The sequence below is a fragment of the Apaloderma vittatum genome, unplaced genomic scaffold, assembly GCF_000703405.1.
Source record: "Apaloderma vittatum isolate BGI_N311 unplaced genomic scaffold, ASM70340v1 scaffold12348, whole genome shotgun sequence".
Classification (NCBI taxonomy): domain Eukaryota; kingdom Metazoa; phylum Chordata; class Aves; order Trogoniformes; family Trogonidae; genus Apaloderma; species Apaloderma vittatum.
In genome coordinates, this window is record NW_009732460.1 from 1 (window position 1) to 19,834 (window position 19,834).

At 41.6% G+C, this 19,834-nt stretch overlaps 1 protein-coding gene across 1 annotated transcript; it reads left to right on the forward strand.

Moving 5' to 3' along the window:
* The first annotated feature begins 1,172 nt into the window (after positions 1 to 1,172).
* On the forward strand, positions 1,173 to 17,559 carry EOGT (EGF domain-specific O-linked N-acetylglucosamine (GlcNAc) transferase). The gene is made up of 15 exons (XM_009875544.1): positions 1,173 to 1,382; positions 2,338 to 2,438; positions 2,991 to 3,099; positions 3,191 to 3,285; positions 4,414 to 4,518; positions 5,648 to 5,754; positions 7,367 to 7,470; positions 9,997 to 10,089; positions 10,801 to 10,878; positions 11,400 to 11,486; positions 12,681 to 12,749; positions 14,048 to 14,109; positions 15,705 to 15,824; positions 16,922 to 17,024; positions 17,413 to 17,559. The coding sequence occupies exons 1-15, from the start codon at positions 1,173 to 1,175 to the stop codon at positions 17,557 to 17,559; spliced, it is 1,590 nt and encodes a 529-aa protein (XP_009873846.1).
* Positions 17,560 to 19,834: the final 2,275 nt, after the last annotated feature.

Sequence of the window (19,834 nt, forward strand, 5' to 3'; positions counted from 1 at the left end):
CGGTCTGGGGAGGGGGACAGCGCAGCGATGGGTTCTAGCTGGGCTTGGTGGGGCGCGGTGTGACCCTCCCGAGATCCCTCCCGCGGTGCCAGAGGGAAAGGGAAGCGCTCTCTGGCCGGGATCCGAGCACCCCGACGGGTCAGCGAGGCTGTTGGGAGGTTGTTCTCATGGCTGTGAATGTTTTGGAGCAGCAGCGCTGCGTCCTGAGGAAGCCGCCTTCTGCAGGAGGTGCCGAGCTCCAGCCTGGTGCCGCCGGCTCCGTGCGCTCGGGAAGGCTGGAGCAGTTCTCTCCTCAAACCAAAGCAGTTCTCTCCTCAAACCAAACAGGTAAAACCACTCGCCCTGCAGCAATACTGCTGAAGACTCTCAGTTGCAAGCGAACATGCAGGTTTTGGCAAATCGTAATGCCGAAAAAGCGGGTTTTAGATACAGACCATCCTTATTTTTTTTTTCCTTTTTTTTTCCTCAGGAAGTTTAATGGTTCAGAGCAGGGCTGTGTGATGGGAAGGTTGTATTACCAGGAATGAATGTGTTCTGCTTTAGAGTGTAGAGATATGTGTGAGCCTGTAGTTAATTTTAGTTGTATAACTTGGCATTCGAAGTTTCTTTAACATGAAGTTAAGTACTAAAAACAGGCATCCAGAAACAGACTTGAATTTGACCATTTATTTGTGACTGCATAGTTTTCCTTCAGCCAATGATGAGTTTCTTCCAAAGTGGAGAAAATTTTATACTCATTTTTAAACTAAAATTCCTCCTCTTCCCATCCCTCCCCCTCACCCCCCCCAATAGTTCTCCATGTTCTTCTTGCTGGCTGGATATTATATGCTCTATACTTAGTTTCCACATCTGAACTCCCGGGATCCCGTGGGATTTAGCTAAAGTAAACACACCCACTTTAGTTTGACTGTGGGTTGGTAGTGCGTAATAACCCTCAATGACTAATGATTCAAAGATAATCCTGAGGCTGTACAGTCTAGTCTTTTAGTGAAAGTTTACTTTTCGTAGGAAAAAGAAACCTACCCAGAAATACAAGTACAAATTCTTTGATGATGTGACTGATTTTGGCTGAGTGTTGCCTTATACGCTCGAAATGTACTATGCTGCAGACATGTTAAGTGTCTTTTTTTTTTTCTTTCTTCTTTTTGTAAGTACTGAACTCTTAGGTTGCCATGTTCATGTTGCTCGTATTTGGATTGCTACTGCAAGAAGTTCTGGCTAATTCCCAAGCCGAACATCCTACTGAATTCAAAAGCATTCCGGAAGAGCCGTTATATAGATACAAAGCTATCAACTTGCCGGATGAGCATATTCCGTACTTTCTGCACAGCAACCAGCACGTTGCTGGTGTCTGTAAGCAGGACTCTCGCTGCCCCTATAAAGTAGGTTTGCTTTTTTAGCTTGATTTGTTCAAATGCGATGTTGGGGTGGTTTTAAGAGTCCAAGCAGTTGAAGCTGGTGATGAGTTGGTCTGCTTGACAGTTAGTCGGTTCTACTGGGAGTTGGGATTGTTGCTTTTGAAATGGTTGCATGGGGCTTTTCCTGAATCCAGTGCTGTCACAAAGCTGGATTTTTAACTCACTGTTTTGGAGGGTTTTTAATCCCTCCTCTTTTAATTGTCACAGAACTAAAGTGATGATCTTAATCTGAATGACTCTTGCGCCTGTAAAAGGTGTTTGGAACAAGTACAGCTGGTAGTTTCTAGGCTTGTGATTTTTAGCATGCTGTAGTAGTTTTGTGGAACTGCCAAGAGTACAGGCAAATCAATGAAACTCTGGTTTAATGTTACCCTGTGGTTGCACATAATTCATTTGCCTGAAGTGGGGACAGCGAAGCCGGGGATCTGGGCCAAGCGTGGCTCGGGAGCAGTTCTAGTGTCTCTCAGGCTGGAGCTGTTGTGCAGCGCTGAGGGTGGGAGCTGTGCTCCCCCTTCTCTGGCGTTCTGCAGCGCCACAGAGCTCAGTGCTTCTAGATTTGCCTGGGGAGCAGTGCTAAACCCAGCCTGGGGCTTGCAGCACTGTGGGTTGTGTGAGCTTAGCTCTGTTACCTGTATCAGTGATTGGAGAGTTTTGGAATCCTACTTACTGGGTCAGGGATACTGGTTGTCCTGGAACAGACGTATTGAAGACAAGGATAACGTTGCTGTGCATGAGGGTCTTCTTTGGAACCTCAGTTGTGCATAAAGAATCTGGGTGGTGTTTCTTTTTGAAAACAGACCAAACCAAAAGCCTTTAGTGGAAGATTTATTAGTCAGAGCCGGTTTATAAGCTAAAAACTAACTTGAGTAATTTCCCATTTTGCTGTCGCATAACCTGATTCAATTATTCTGTATTACAGAAATACTTGAAGGAACTAAAATCCTGCTGGGGTTATGAGAAATCTTGCAAATCGGATGACAGGTTCAGTTACCCAGTGTGCGATTATGTTGAAACTGGATGGTATGTTTCATTTGAAATGTATAAAGTACAGTACGTTAAAAAAAATTTAAAATATAGTACTAACTTTCATATTAGCTGTGAAGTTAGCAGTATTATGAGAGTTTAAAGGATGATTCTTTGTTGAGATATGTGTGTATATATATACATGCGTGTGTATTTATACATAACGTACATCTTTGGACAATTTAACTTTTTAAGGAAGAAAATACTATTTGAAATGCTTCCTGCCACAATGTTTTCATTATTCTGATTTAGCCTTGAATTCAGATTCCTGAAATAACTCTGGATTTCTTTTCTTAGCTTAAAACACAGAGGAAAAAAATGTTAAAAAAAATATACGCCCTTTTACGGGAGAATAGCTTTAAATTGCCATTGATGTTTTCACTTACATGCAGCTGATAAGTTGTTTCCTGTTTTGCATCTTGAATGTCAGTAAAGTAACTGGCTGGTTCTTCTGTTCCATTTTCAGTGGAAAAAATGTTATCTGTTCAAAGTTATTACTAGAATTGAGCAACAGACCTTGATTTTTTTCCTCTCTTTTTCATACACCAGGGCAAGTGATATTGAGACAGCCCAACAGATATTCTGGAAACAAGCTGACTTTGGTTACGTTCAAGAGAGGCTCAATGAAATGAAAACCCATTGTAAGCCTGCAGCAACAGTAAGTATTTCTGAGAGATGTGATACTTTTCACTTGGTTTTAAATATAATTTCTGTTATTGATGAATTCCTGCCTGTTCTTTTCTTAACAGGGAGATTCGTCGCTGACCTGTTCTCGGTACCTTCAGCACTGCAGAGCAACGAACTTGTACATTGATTTACGAAATGTAAAGAGAAACCATGACAGGTCTCTGATTTGCTTATGTTATAATAAAACTAAGGGGTGGCAGGGAAAGGACTTCAGAATTTGTTTAATAAAACCGGTGTGCTTGTTGCCATGGGCTTTTCTGCGGATCAGGCACTCGTTGCTGTTGAGATCTACCCATCCTGATTGCCTGCTGCTGCTGCTGTCAGCAGTACAGGTTATTTGAAAACCTAAGCTGTCAGTTTTGTGACATGATGACGACTGGTTGAAATTCTCCCTTATGATGGAAGAGAGGAGACTTTTCTGTGTTTGCAGTCATATCCCTTCTGTGTCTTCGGTCACATCCTTTCTTGATCAGATGATGTGCAAAGTAGAATTGTTTCTATATGAGGCACCAAGATGACCTTTCCTATGCAAGGTGCCTTTATACCAGAACCTAGAATTGCATTTTTAGATCCAGTGAGACTGAAGAGAGATCTGAACCCAGATCTCGCACATCCCAAATTAAAATATTACAGATTGGGAATCTGTGTAAAGAAAACCCTGTACCACTGATGCTGACATCAGCCATTTTGTCTTTGTCTTTGAAATCAGTGTCTTGGGCACGTGACTGGAAAAAACCTTGTTCATGACTGTGGCGCTGGCACACTTCAGTGGGTTTTGACATTTTCTTAGCCTACCCTAAAAACTAATTTAGTGCTTTTAGTTGGCAGTTTATTTTCATGAAACCTGTTCTTGCACCTCACTCTTATGTTGCATAAAATTCTTGGATTACTAACCCGCTTGTGAAATCTGAGGTGAATTTCAGTGAAAAATTGTTACGAAAGACGAACAAACCAAAAACCCATCTAGTGATGCTCCTGTAAAATCATGTAGCAAAATCTAGTTAGATTACTAATTTGGATATGTGAAAGTGATTCCTAATAACATTCTGGGTGGATTAATGCTGTTTCCTAAATTAATGTGTTGGACAAGGGTGCTGCTGTCTTTATTTGGGAATTGTGGGAAATGCCTGATTGATGCTGAAGAAATTACTCAGGTTTTAAATATGTAGGAAGTACCTTGCTGAATTGAGACTGACTAGCATTGGCTTGAGTACATAATCAAGATTGCGGAGCACTTGTAGCACTGTGGTACAAAAGCTGATAGACTTTTACTAATTTGCATTAGATTCAAAGAAGACTTTTTCCAGAAGGGAGAAATTGGAGGTCATTGCACCCTCGACGTTCAAGCGTTTTTGGCTGAAGGTCAACGCAAGAGCCCTCTACAGTCTTGGTAAGAATCACTTGTCAAGGCTGCTTCCAAGATCACTTACTTTCTTGGTTTTTTTCCTTGACATTAGCATCTGTGTGTAGGGGATTTCACACTGAGGAGGTGGTTGCTCCTTTCTGAGGTTGACTGGAGAGTTCTTATTAGATACCTCTGGTAATTACATCTGTGCAGAATGTTCTGAACTATGCTGTGTGTAGTTGTGTCCTGCCTATTTTACAGCAGCAGGAAGATCTGAAAATGTTTTGTAATTGGGAGTTGTAACTTTCAGATGTTTTCTGGACAAGATGCTGGTTCTGTGCCTGAACTTGCAGATAGAAGGAGACACTTGTTTTGTTGTGAAACATCTTGAAGTTTGCGCTTGTGTCTCGGTTCACACAGTCCTTGGTGGTGTTGGGGCCAGCGCAGCGCTCGGTCTGGGTCTCCGTTCCTGTGGTGTTCCCAGGGAGGCGGCGCTCGGAATGGGAGTTGGGCAGCAGCCTACAGGCTGAGCGGGAAGTGCAGAGGGTGCTGTGTGGGAGCTCGTTAAGTATCACCGGTTGCATGTTAGCACTTCAAAGCTGCCTTGCTGGTTCGTTGGTGAAACGTGAGGGAGTTGGAGCCATTAAGGTCCATATGAGAGTTTATTTTTATGCTTTTCTCATGCTACCGTTTTTTTTTGGTGTGCGTTGATGGTCAGTGTCAGCTAAGCATAGCTGCACAGGAGGCCCTGCTGTTTTCATCTCAACTGCTCAGCCTTGTTTAGATCCAGGAATAATAAATATCGCATCTACATTTGTTATTCCGACCAAAAAGGTCTTTCTGAAGTGTTTTTGGTAATGCAGATCAGTTTGGGTAGGCCCACAGATCTCAGCTCTGAGGCTTTTCTTTTTCACATCTCTGCTGCCTTGATTTGTAGATCAAAGATGCTCTTTGCTCCTGAGATCAAAGGCAGTGTTTAACCTCTTGAAGCTTGTAACCTGAAGAACCTTCAATTACAATTTCAAATAATCTTAATTCTCAGACTCTGTCAGTGTTCAGCAGTCCTGTTAAATCAAACGGACCAGGTGAACAGTTACTAAATCTTAGATGTGGAAGTACGTTTGTTTAAGTGTGTTAATGACAAAGCATGTTCTGTGTGATGGAATTTTTGCAGGTTTGCCGAGCTCCAGACATTTACTGCATTAAACTTCAGGCCTCTAGAAGATAAGAAGTGTGACATTGTTGTTGAAAAGCCAACGTACTTCATGAAATTAGATGCAGGTAATTGGCATCTTTAGTTTAGTATTTTTTTTTAATCCTGCAGTGCTGTGGTAAAAAGAGCCCATATCCAACTTGCCCATCTACATTGTGCCTTTATGGTTGTACAGTACACTTGTAATATATTTTTATTTTTGAAAAATCATGTGACTTTTAAATTATTTTTTTTCATCATTCCATTGATGAACTCAGAAACTTAAATTTAAAAATCTTTTTATTTTCCCACACATGATTTAAAAAAAAAAAAAGAGAAAAATTTCCTGCCGCTTGTCTTGCCCACAATTATTCCCTTGACTGTGGTTGAACGGTCCTTGACTTTGGGCCAAAGACTTTTTTTCTACAGAGTCTTTAATTTTTGGCTGTGTTTCTGGGTGACAGGTTTCATACCACGAAACACAAGATATGGGTGTACGTGCCTTGTTGTACGTGTTCAGTCATTGAGGATTGTGTGTCTTGAGTGATAAGAAAAAGGAAGCGATACTCAAAGAGGGGCAGCACCAAACCCTCTCCAGGAAACAGCCAGTGGTATCTGACATTTTTTTGAAGCTGGCCAACTTTTTTTGTTCACGCAGCATATTTTGCAGACAAATGTTAGTGAGAGGGAGTGCTCAGGATGTAAACGTACAAACACGCTGCCAGGGTAAGCTGGGGTTTAAACCGGATAGTTGTCTGCTGGCTTCTCACCCTGTGACACCGTAAAGTGAATTACCTCTCTTCCCCTGCAGAGCAGTATCTGACATTTTGAGCAAAGTTGTTGCAGGCCCTTGAACAGTTCCCCTGGAAGTGTTGCTGTGCTGTCAGTTTGTACCTTTCACAGAATCACAGAATGGCCTGGGCTGGAAGGGACCTTGGAGATCATCTAGACCAACCTCCCTGTCATGGGCAGGGACGCCTCTCAACTAGACCAGGCAACACTTTGAACGGGGTCATCTAGCTGTGGCTCAGGGGGGAATTTTGTCCAGCTCCTTTGTTTTAGGGGAGATGGGGGGAAAATTGCTGTTCAAAACCCAGTGACTATTTCCTATCGTGGCAGCTCTTTTTTGGTCAGAAGTTCAGAAAGGGGCTGTGTCCTCACAATTCCAAAACTGGGAGCTGGTCTTCACTCGCAAGAAAAGCAGACTTTGTGCCATGGTAGTTTTTTATGCACCGTGGTCCTAAGGTGTTCGTTTAAGAAACCAAGAAAGAACAAGAATGCTCTGAGAATAAAAATGAGGAGTTATTTGGGCTTTGGCTCGTGCGCAAGTGCAAGTTCTGTCTTGTAGGCCTGCAGACAGAGCTTCCCTGAGCCCTAACAAAGCAGAGCTAAGATCAGGCCTGTTTTTAGTGTTTCCTGTGTGTCTACCCAGCTATTGTTAAAGCAGCAGTCGCTTTCGTGTAATTCAGAAAGCAGCTGCAGACTCTAATGAGAAATGGCATGCGAAACTTGTGAACTTCGTAAAAGCAACCTTGATTCTTTCCCTTTAAATGTTTGTGGTTTTAGGGTGTATAAGCAGCATTCAGTCAGAAGCAGAGAAAAACTAATAGAAAACGCGGGATACTGCTAAGGAAAAAAATGCATGAATGAATAAAAAGTGGAGCGAGAGATGTATTTTGCTAACGGTTCTTTCTTTCTCAGGTGTTAACATGTACCATCACTTCTGCGATTTCGTCAATCTTTATATTACACAGCATATCAATAATTCCTTCAGTACTGATGTCAACATAGTCATGTGGGACACCGTAAGTCGGCTGTGCTTTTAACGTATTCGTAACGGGGTGTATTTCTGTGGAGACTTCGAAGCTTTTAGTAGCCAATCCTTAGCTTTTTTTTGTGGGTTTAACCACGTGAAACCAGTAAGTTTTTGGATCCTGTTAATACAGGTGCATGAACATTAGTTAGGGAACAGATTTTCTGTAATGAATCAAGTACTGTTTGAACACTACTCCATAGGTTACCTTTTGCTAGTACATGATTATGTCTCTATTTCTAATATGCAGCATTTCAGCATTTCGTGCTGTTTTCTGCAGGCTTTTTCTCTGAGAATATTGAAATAGTTTTACTCAAAACTTTGCTCTATATTTAAATAGAAATGCAGCCTTGCGTATTTCTGTATCAGTGATGTGCAGCCTGTAATAAAAAAACCCCAACTAAATGAAATCTTTATATATGAAAACGGGATCTAATACTCAATTGCTTTAAATAACCTTCTTGCCGTTACATTTCTTAATCACCTCTTAGAATGCCATGATGACATATTAAAAGTTTTTAAGTGAGGCTCTTTTTGCTGTACTGCTGAGTTGAAACCATGACTGTGTTTAAGAGTAATATTAGTTTTACTGGCCAGTATTTAAGTTTTATGTAGGAGAATGTTAAACTAAATAATGAAAAACTAGATTATTTGTAATATACCAGATAACATGTATAATCAGGTCCAGAAATAACATAGTTCGTGACTATGATACTGTCCCACACCTGCCTTGTGCGCGTGCTGGCTTTTCTTTCTGAGTTTTTACTACTAGGGCAACTAATATTCAGTACAGAACTGTAAATATCCCCTGCGTGTTTTTTAATGAGAAACCTCTTTGACTAGAAGAGACACCCCCCCCCTTTTTTTTTTGGTTCTTTTTAAAGCTGAAATAAATGCACCTAACAGATAAGCCAGCTCTAGATGTAATACGGGGACCTGTTAATCCAGCTCTGATGGCTCTTTGAAAAGATCAGGTGTCAGGCAGCATTGTAAATTACTTTGAAAGGCAACTCTTTGCCTTACATCGCATTCCTGAATCAACTTTCAAAGAAGGTGCAGTTCAAAGTAAGTACTGTCACAGGGCGATCATTCAAATGAATCTTAACTGCTCGGCCTGTTTGCGTTCATTACCGTGTACATCCAGATGATGGCACCAACTAACTGCTGATGAGCTGTCTGTGCTGATCAAAAGATCGACCTGAGCTTATTATTCATTCTTTTTTTCCTGGATGTAATTAGATTTGGCCGTACTTTCTAGCTACTGTGGAATCAGTGCACTGTTCTTGTTAGACACTAATGCCCTTGGCTGTAGGTTAAACAAAGCAGAAAATGAGTAGGTAATCCAGCGGGTGCTGGTTTGCAGACGGTCTCGGCAAGCGCAGGAAAGCAGTGTTTATAAAGCACTTTGAAGGAGAGCAGATAGGGTTAGAAAGTCGTACTTTCAGCCTTGAAGATCAGTTCTCTACTTCTAATCTGAGAGAGCAGTTCTTGTACTACAGGTGGCCAGGAAGTCGTATGGATTGTGAAATTCATTAGTGGCAGAAGAAAGGGAAGGAAGCATTTCTTCAAGTGAAGGAAGTCTGGCACCCTTTAGATTCCTTCTACATTTCGCTAGATGCCTGCTCTCTTCTGTGGCCTCTTGTAGTCTTGCTTTCAAATTTCTCATTGAGAATATTCCCGCATAACTGTCCAAGCAGCCTGAATCAGCTCCAGAGTTGAAAATGAGAACCTGCACCAGGGCTAATGAGGTCATATTTAATTGCATTCAGAGAGCAAGAAGTGGTGACTCAGCTCTCAGATGTGTAGGAGATGTTACCAATTTCTAACAAGCAAGACCTCCTGCTGCTAGGCCAGTGTTGTAGGGAGTAGATGGTTCTTAAAAGGTTCCAGAGAGCCCTGCTGCAAAGGGAAAGTTTTATACTGCCCTGTAGAGAAACTTCCTGGTAGTTTGTCAAAGTGACACAAAGCATAGTTGCCTGGCTGCTTCTTCCGTCAGATCAGATCATTACTTTCTATTTGTGGTACAGGTGACTATCCCAAAACGGAGGCAAATGTGAAACAGGCTTTTTGGGACTTTTAACTTCAAGCATTACTGCTGCACTTGAATTTCCAGGGGGTTTTCTTAGTCTCAGGAGTCGAAGTTCATGCCTTTTACCATCCCTATGTTTCTGTTACTCAAATGTAACTTGTGTTCTGTTGTCTCTGGGAAAAGTAGTAAGTACTCCTTGCTTCGACCTCAGTAATACTAATCTACTGCTGAAGAACTTGTCTAGATTGCTAATTTATAGAACCGTTTTATTAAAAATTAACCATCCGACAGGAAATTTGAGTTAGGTGTCGTAAACGCAGGATTCGGTGTTCTGTAACATCTGTGTTCTGTGTTAGGCTGCCTTAGGTGCCCTGGTTGTGATGCACATACTGACTGTGTATTAAGAGTCATACCCAGAACTTGTAAATCATGAAGAGAGTTTTTGTGTGCATGTGTGTAATGGTTATGTGCTTTTTCCTTTCCTTCTAGAGCTCCTATGGCTATGGTGACCTGTTCAGTGAGACATGGAAGGCATTTACTGATTACGAAATAATACACTTGAAAACCTTTGACTCTAAAAGGGTATGGAATTTTATCTTTTGTTTTAATTCATTGTCATTAGGCAGCAAATATGGCAGCTTCTCAAGCCTTTTGTGGGTATGGGTGTTTCAGAGGAAAGCATTAATACTTTCTGTGCATACTTAATCTCCGTAACATGAGAGTTCTACCTGACAAATGAGAGACAGAGCTGTAACCTAATTCTGTGGCATATCTGTGACGGACCTAACTTTTGTGTCTTCTGTGTCTTCTATTTATGTATTGGTTTCAGTGCTGCAAGACCCACTAGTGAAGGGTTAAGGGTTTTCAAATGGTACTGTCTTTCTAAGTCTTCTGATTCTTACTGAGGTGTTTGGCTTCCCCTGCAGCTGTTAGTCTACCTGCTGCTTATCATTACACAGATTTTTACTCCCACCAAAGAAATGTACCCATTCATTCAGAGCTCATTTTAGTCTCTTAGATCACTTAAAGCCTATCTTAAACTCTTAAACTGGTTTTCTTCTATTTAGCTCATGTTTGTTCTGTTTTGGGGGTGGTTTTTTACCTCTTCCACAGTTGCATCTGTAGCATTCTAAACAGAGAGCTCTTTCGGGATCGGGATTGTCTTTGTTCTGTTCATTTGACAGGAGTGTGTAATTGCTCGCTCCCTACAAGCAGTGATCCCGCTGAATGAGCAGGGGCTGTGCCAGCGGAAGGTAGCAGTGCAGTGTAACTTCTTGTGATCTTCCTTTGCAGGTGTGCTTTAAAGAAGCAGTGTTCTCCTTACTGCCTCGGATGCGATACGGCTTGTTTTACAACACACCCCTGGGGAGGGCTTTTCATCCACCCGCCGTATTAACTGGCTGCGCGCGTGACCGCATAAAATCTCAGCTAATGAATCTCTCAACTATCTGTCTGAGTTACCGTGAAATGCACTGCATTGAAGGTCTGCGCAACTCCAAATGAAATGATCTTCCCTAAAGATTAGGACTTTGAAGTTACTTTGGTTGGTTAATAGTAACGAGGGTGTGTGTCCCAGCTCATGAGATGGACATTATTCCTCTTTAAGTGGGGGTGCTGTGAATGTACTGGGTTTTTTTGCAGAGCATAAGAGCTTGTACACTCCCAGACTTTCCTGAGGGTATTAGCTCATGCGTTCAGGCTGTAAGACCATAGTGAGAGTTATTTTTCTTTCTAAATGAAAGTGCCACTTGTGTAGCAGTGAATAGTGACACGTTTAGCACAATGCGTGATACTGAGCTTTTGTTCCACGGGAGTGACAAAAGAGTGATCGCAAAGAGAGGTTTTCTGAGCAAAATAACTTTTTGTATTAACAATTGCTTTTTAAATTTCAGATCTCTGGCTGTCACGGTACAGGGCTTTTTAGAGCATTTTCTCAGCATGTGTTACACAGACTGAATATCACACAAGAAGGACCCAAGGTATGATAACTGAATAATGAAATTGCAACATGGAGCTGATGGCTCTTACCAGAGGAATGACGTTAGCAAGCTGGATCCAGTGGGGAATAAGGGCATCCAGTGTGCTTTTTTACCTTTCCTGTGATGCTAGGGATTTTTTTACCAGTAAGTCAGCCTGTTCCATAAAGGCCTTCAGCAGAGGTTGATGTCTGTGAAAGTTCACAGAATCACAGAATTGTTAAGGCTGGAAAAGACCTCTGACATCATCATGACCAACATGAGTTGCCCTCATATCATTTTTCTGTAGGACAGGCTTTAGAAAATCCACCTTCCAGCCCTAGACTCTTCCTCATCTGCACTCTCTGTGCTCGAAGCCTTTGTGTCCTTCCCAGTTAAGCAAGATACGTGGTACCTGGGCTTTTCTGGAGCGTTCTGGCAAGCTCCTCTCCTCAGCTGCGGCCAAGGGGATCCCACAGAGCCAGGCAGTGAGCTTGCTCTGCATTGATCCTCTTATATCCTGTGGAGCTCGGATCAGAGGAGATGATCCAATCTGGTCCTTCTCGTCCTTGCCCTGTGCCATCTGTCCGGCCCCGGGCTTCTCTGTTGTGCACACGGGTGGATTTTTTGCAAATTGTTGCAACGGCTGCATTGATGGATACGGCAGTTCTGGGCTTCTTGGAAGTAGTTGCTAGAGAGTAGCCTACGTATTATCGCTGAGGGGCACACATTCAAAGCGCTGCGCGGTTATGCTTCTCCTGCTGACACTAATGGGAGTCATGCAGTTAAATCTCTTTATTTCACTTGGAACACTTACCCCTGTGAGTCCAATTAATTTAAAGAGGTAGAAGGAGGAAGCGTTATGGAAGTAAAATATTTTTTCCCAAGGATTTTGTGCACAAGCCATCCTGAAAAAATTCAAAAACTGCTGTATAATGTGCGGCACAAAGGCTCTTTTGTACTGAATAAAATAAATCTTTCAGGAAATGTTTTGTTCTTCGTTAATAGTCAGACTTTCACAAAGTTTTCGACACTTTTAATATGTTGGAAAACACAATGCGAATTTTAAGGTGGTTACATCATCTGTTACATGGAGAAGGAACATATTTAGTTGCTCAAATAATTGCCAAAAATAAATATGGAAGCATTTGGTTTTTGGTTGGGTGTTTTTGTGAAGTCTGCCTCATGGCTAATACACTGCTGCTTCTTTCTTTTTAGGATGGAAAAATTCGAGTCACAATACTTGCACGCAGTACAGATTACCGGAAAATATTAAACCAGAATGAGGTGTGGTCCTTTTTATTTTCAAAACAAATTTATCAGAAGTTAAATTTTGCTTATTTAATTGACTTTTTTCAGGCACAGCCAAGACATGTATCTGCTGACAAATCTTGGGCAAATATGTTTGGTGCTAATATTAATCTTTTCTGATATGTCTTCTAGCCAGTCTCCATTTGTGTACACCAGACACTGAACCTTGCTGCCCTTTTTAAATATCTGATGAAAGACTACAGACGTAATAATAAAAGTATTTCCTCTTAACAAACGAACACTGTAGACCTTCTGATGAAATTAGATTATTTTGCTTTCAGATTCCCTGTTATTTCTAGCATCCCCAGTGCTGAAGACTCTAACAAAACCCTTTGTTATGCTTGCAGATTAAAATGCATAAGCTATTGTATCGGAGTGCATGCATTCCAAACTTGGTGTCATTTTCATATTGAGTCACGTTTCTGAATCGTGCAACTTCGTGGGCTTGTGGTGTAGCTTCTCTTGTAACATATAACATCGAACTCTTTCACGGCTGTCTTTGTTCTTAGCTGGCAATGCCTGACAAGAATGAATTGGCATTATCATCCCACCTTATAGAAAGAGAAGCTGAGGCCTGTTTGATGCAGTGGCTCAGTGGCAGAATAGAGCACAGAGGACTAGGTTTGTGCCTTGCCTGCCAGGCTGCCCACAGCGTGCGCCCACACAGCTGCAGGTGGTGTTTCCTGGTAATGAGCACACGACAGAAAGGCAGAAGTTACTCTTACCTTTACTACATGTTTGTAAAAGACAACACCTGCCTCTTTCTCCCTCTTCTGCTGGCTGTGAGTTTGAGACTTAAAGCCCTTTTAGGTTAGAAGCTCAGACTCTAACCTGGTTTCGCTACTTGTGTGAGTAGGAGTCTGACTTTGTAAGTTGTTTTGGAAAATCCTTCTGGCTACCAATTTGATTCTTAAGGTACTGGAATATTTTTTGGGAATCCAACCTCATCATCCCAGTGTTCCTGGCAAAACTCCTACTAGTGTGAGTCATTTAGGATTGAGTCCTAGAGTGTGAAAAAGTCAACGGTGGCCTCTGGGAGAGTGCAGGAGATCAGAGTCTCCTCTCCAGGGGTTGCTGTGCCAGGAATAACATCTGTATCGCAGGTGGGAAGGCACAACATGAGAGGAACTTCCTTTACCTGGCAGTGACAGTGTGTTCTGTCTCACTGTGATTCCCTGGTGGGCAGGAGGAGTGTGTTAAAATGATCAGGAGTGCAGGGGAGTAATTAGCTGAAGGAGAACACCAAGTCATTGTCGTCTTCTTTTCCTCCTTAGCTGGTGAATGCTTTGAAAACAGTGTCAACGTTGGAGGTCAAAGTGGTAGACTACAAATACAAGTACGTAAGTTGGTAGAAGAAAATAGTGTGATCTCATGCTGCCTGTGGCTGTTGAAAGCTGTTTGCAGGAAAAGCTATGTATGCCCCGGTGTCTAACCTTTGCAAAGCCCAAGAACTGGTAAGGAAGGAAGGATGTTACAGGGGGAATGGTGGATGAGCTAGTTAAGCACTCCCGTCCCAGGAATGAATCTCCAGAGTTAGTAGGCTCAGGTTAAAGCTACTATGTGATGAGCAAGTTTTTGAAATAACTTTTCTTTCTTCCCCTTTCCCAAAACTGGCTGTGTTGCCATCACCCTTTTGGATTTGCTAATGCTCCGCAGTAACTGTTGCTAGTGGCTTGTTTTATGTGACCCTTAATTTAGTAATGAGTAATAACCCAGCTTATCTGCTGCTCTGGTGACCCCTGAAGACACCACTTGAGCTCAGTTTGTGGTACCCAGATGTAGTAGCACTGTGCCAGTAAGAAATATCTCGAAGAAAATGTTCCTAAGCAGTGTGTGCCTGTGCCAGGTGGCAGCAGGTCCCACCTACTCAGTGGTGCTGTCATGGATCTTGCAAGGAAAAGTGAGAAACTGAAGCAGCAGTGAGACATCAGTGTTTTGGCCAAAGCAGAGACAGTGTGATAAAGTCGAGTTGTTTCCGATTCCTCTGCCAACGAGAGCTCTGGCGTGGTCTAATAAAAGCAAAGAGGGTGGGTACACTTGAGAGGGTGCCTAGACTATCCCACTTCAAAGCTTGACCCAGTGGCACTTCCACAATTCCTGTGCTTGTTGAATCTGTGGGTGGTACCGTTCAGCGTTACGGCTTTCCACGACTGTCCTGCAGCATTTCTGCCCTCATCGAAGGGTTTCCCTGAGGTCTGCCCTTACAGCGGTTTAAACTTTCTTGTTGCAGTTTAAGCCAGTTTCTTTCTACTTTCCTCCAAATGGTCAGAGAGCATGTTATTCTTTTCCTTTTAATGAATGAATTTGTTTTGTACACAAATGAAGCCTGTTATTTCCCTTTCCAGTTGTCTTTCTTCTGTTACGTTTAAGTATCCTTAGTCCATTCTTTCCTCGTGTGCTCAGGGAACACCTAGTTATTTAAAATGGATACTTTTATTTGGAACTTAGAGTCAAAGAATGGGAGAGAGTGACAGTTCAAGCTGCTGAAAAAAGCCTGGTCTTATTTCTGCTTGATGCCCTATGCTTAAGTTTAGGTTCGATATCTGTGTCTTTAGGCAGGACTTGTATACTTGTACCGGTCATTAAAAACAGTTTAGGTCCTTTATGTTGTTTTTTTTAAAGGAGGTCGTACAATTTTTTTTTTTAAAGGGGAGTAAAATAACTCTCCAAACTTTCAAAAACTTTTCACTCGTGAAAAACAGATAAATGAAATTTTTGGAACAGACTCTTGTGAAGTTTTGAAACCCGTTTGCATTTCTTTTAATTCCACGCTGAGTTATTGCTGGCTGCAGCATTTGCGATTATTAGCATTGTTCCTTGAAAAATCAATTCCCTCTTTCAGTATTCCCTTAAGTTAATTTTGAGATTTCTACGTGTCACTAATTCTTGCTAAGATGGATAGGCTCACCATTTGTGTTGTGTTGTCTGCAGGGAACTTGAATTTTCAGAGCAATTGAGAATTACCCACAACTCTGATATATTCATTGGGATGCACGGAGCCGGACTTACCCATTTGCTTTTTCTACCAGACTGGGCTGTTGTTTTTGAACTGTAAGTCTGTTTCTCTCCCTTTTTTACCCTCTTATACCACAACTGCTAATGTCTGTTCATACATGTTAAATGAAACATTTTCCTGTGCTGGTATTTGGCTGTGAATGTTTGTCTTGCATCCTCACCTGTACTTTGTTTTTGGCGGTCTTTTCTGGGAATCAAAAGGGATTATAAAATATAGAGTAACTGTATCATACAGGTTTGGCCAAGGATTTCTTAAGATGCTGTGGCATAAATAAAATGCAGCCTCTTGCTTGAGGAAAATGGCAAAAAAGAGAAAGCCTCACTGGTCAGATTCTGCCTGGCAAGTATGAGAGTTAGTGGTATCTTGGTGATCCAGATGAATGAATTTTCTAAGATGCATGTTCAGGGCATTAGAGATCCCCCTGAAGGTTATCTGCAGACTCTGATCTATGCTCAGGACATGAGCACCAGCTTGCTGGCCCAGCTTAGCTCAGTGTCATTCTGTTTTACCTAAATTTCTCTAGTAGCTTCATTTTAACGTATTTTTATAGAATCTTAGAATAGTCTGGATTGGAAGGGATGACCTGCCTGCAGCGAGCAGGGACATCTTCAACTAGACCGGATTGCCCAGAGCCCTGTCCAACCTGACCTTGAGTGTTCCCAGGGATGGAGCATCTACAGCTTCTCAGGGCAACCTGTGCCAGCGTCTCGCCACCCTCGATGTAAAAAATTTCTTCCTTAGATCTAGTCTAAATCCACCCAGTTTTATTTTAAAACTATTAACCCTTGCCCTGTTGCGACAGGCAAACTAAAGCCTCTGCTGTGTGAAGGCTGCCGAGCTGGTGCTTTGCAGCCTCAGCTGGGCTTGAGAAGGTTTTCTACAGGCTTCAGAGTTCCAAAACCTGTCCCCAAGAGCTGCTGCCACCTAGGCCACATGTTAAGAACAGATGGTAGCCCTTGTTGTCTTCAGAGGACTTGTTGTTGTCTTCAGCAAAGTAGAACTTGTCTGTGGTTTTGGAGCCCTAGAACTGGACACCCGATGTTTTGGCCTGAAGTTTTGTTTGCCTGTTTCACCCTGGTAAACTTCAGCACAACCTCTCTAGGTAAAATACATTTTTTCTGCTTGCCCTGAGGTACAATTGTGAAGATGAGCGCTGCTACCTGGATCTGGCAAGGCTGAGAGGCGTTCACTACATCACGTGGCGAAAAAGGAATAAAGTATTCCCTCAAGATCAGGTAACGATGGCCACTGCTGGAAGGGCGGGTGCTATGGCTTGAAGAATTTAAAGGTTATCTTGTTCTGCCTCTTTATGTTCCGATACTTGAAATATGGTTTTCATTCTCTAGACCAAATTAACTTCCCTGTTGTGAGTAAGAAATCATTTGATATTAATGGCTGAGGGAAGAAGAGACATGAAATTAATTGGCCATTAATCCAAGCCATCCGTAGCATTGCTGTTACGCAGTTACTTTGTTGACTCTTTTGCTGCAGAGAAGATCAGTGGATCAGAAATAATAAATTAAAATGGCAGATGCTCAGTTTTTTTTCCTTGCTTTTTGAATGGAAGATGTATGTTGGTTTTTTTTTCTTTCCTGTCTAAAAGGCCTTATTTCATTTTTCTAGGGACACCACCCAACTCTGGGAGAACATCCAAAATTTACAAACTACTCCTTTGACGTGGAAGAATTTATGTACTTGGTGCTTCTGGCTGCAAATCATGTTTCGCAGCATTCCAAGTGGCCATTTAGGGTAAAACATGATGAATTCTAAATCAGACTTCTGACTGAAATATTATTTTTAAATAATACTCCGTAAAAATATTGTAACAACATAAAGCAAAATGCTGGTGTGAAATGCGTAAACCTCTACGAGGGAAATATCCCATTATTAACTTGTCAAACCACTTCTTGGCACCATACTTTATCTTCATAATCCTACTCTTTAATTCTGGGAGGTTTTTATATGTAAAAACTATTTTTCAGAGCTCTTTTTGGGTTTTTTATTTTTTTTTGCACTGTATTTCTGCATTCCAAATTCGGAAATTACTTGTCCTTATAAAAAGATACGTCCATCCATTTCAGGTAAGATTTTCTGGGGTAGGTAGCAATCGTGTAGTAACGTTTTCTTAATTTTCTGTGAGGAAGCGCTAGAGATGGGGGTGTGTTAGAGCTTGGTTTCTCAGTATAATCTCTCTGGGAATGAACTATACTGTCGTTCTGTACCTGTAAGGAAAAATCTGAATAGGAATTGCCTTCCTGTTGTAAGACACTGCCCAGGATGCCGTTTGCAGTCGAGTTAGGTGATGCAGTGGTTTTGGGATGGCTGGTTACTGCCTTTCCACCAACATCCACGTCCCTGCCGGACGAAGATGTTTGTTTAAGAGTGGCTGCAAGAATTAAGTGGTTAAGCAAGCATTAACTTTTGTTGTTTGGTGTAACACTGCAGACTTAGTTGAGAAGTATTTTAAAGTTAGAAGGCAGTAAGTCTTATGTTTTGGGGTTTTTTTGCATTTAAATATAAACTTTGACTCTTCTCCCTCCAGTTTTAAATGATAAATATGACAGGTCTGCTCAGGTTTAGTCACTCTTCTATCTCAAAGCAGGTTGAATACTTAAAATATCAGCTAATCTGGGTATTCCCTACTTTTTCACGTAAAACAGCACTCTGAAATTGGAAAAAAATGAGCAAATTGGGATAAAACTTGAGTCTTCTTGAGGATGCTAAAGGGAATGGACTTCTGGTTTTTTTATGACAAATGCTAAGATGTATAGGATGCGCTTCAGCTACAGCTGGAGGGAAATGAAGTCCCGAGGGACTGTTTTTGGAGTCATTAAAAGCCTAATCTGTTAATATTTGGTTTTTTCTCAACCTGTTGAAGAGTCAGTCTAGAAAACTTGTAAAAATCTTTCCAAAGCCAGCAGCGTAGTTCACTATTTTCAGTGAAGGAAACATTAAGCCAAAGCAGATTTCTTTATAGAATTCCCTCTGGAGCTGAAATATTGGTGCTTCTGGCGGTAAAAAAATAGGAGAATAGTTCTGTTGTCTTAAGTGGGGCCAGAAGGATGTGTGCAAGAATCAAGTTCAGTGAGATGAAAACCAGAGTTTTATGTTAAATTATGGATTTTTTTGAGAATATATTCCCCTGATAGACTTGCAGTACAATCACACAGTCTTGGTGGCTTGAAGCAGAGCCTACATTTGTATGCAAAAGCAAAACAGTTACAGTAAATGTAAACATTTCACTGGTGTAATTGTAGATATTATTGACTTCCATTCTCCAACAGTCGTAGGCAGTTTCACAGAGTGTAGGTGCATTTACTGACCTGCCTGTGCTGCTAGAGATGAGTTCTGTAAGCCTCATTTTCATATAAATCTCTCACGACGCTAAGCAGTGCATAGGAGAGGCCAGATGGAGCTGATACCTTAGCGGCTCTTGTGTGTCTTGGTGCAATTCTTACTGTAGTGTGTTGTGTTACTGGTGGATACAACTGTTTTGTAAAGAACCATAGAAGCAAATTTGCACTTCTTGACATGAAAAAAGACCCTGAGAAATACAATTTCCTGTATTTCTGTGCGTGCGGATTTTTGTAGCTTGTGGGATTTTTAAAGAAAAAATTGTATGGAACTTAAATCTGAGTTTGAATTAACCAACTCAAAATAAAGAAGACGTTTAACTATGAACAGTGTACAGATACTTGATAATATTTTTAATAAAAACTGTTTTAATAAAAAAAAAGCAGTGTAAAATCTTTGGTCACAGTTTGCCAGGTTTTAGAGGCAAATATTTTAAATCCTATTCATTGCATAGAGTCATACGTCTCTGCTTTTTCCTTCCGTGACAACCTGACATTCTGAGGTCCAAATGGAAACTCAGATTTATTTATCTGGGAATCGTTCAGAGACAGCACGACCGTCTTGCACTGATGGCTTTGGTGCCAGGAGCTTAACATGGGTTTGTGGGTAACGTCTGTGTGTGTTTTAGCCACCCGTGCGGCAGGTGATGCTGTCGAAGGCAGTGCCTGAAGAACCTGCAGAAGCAGCTAAT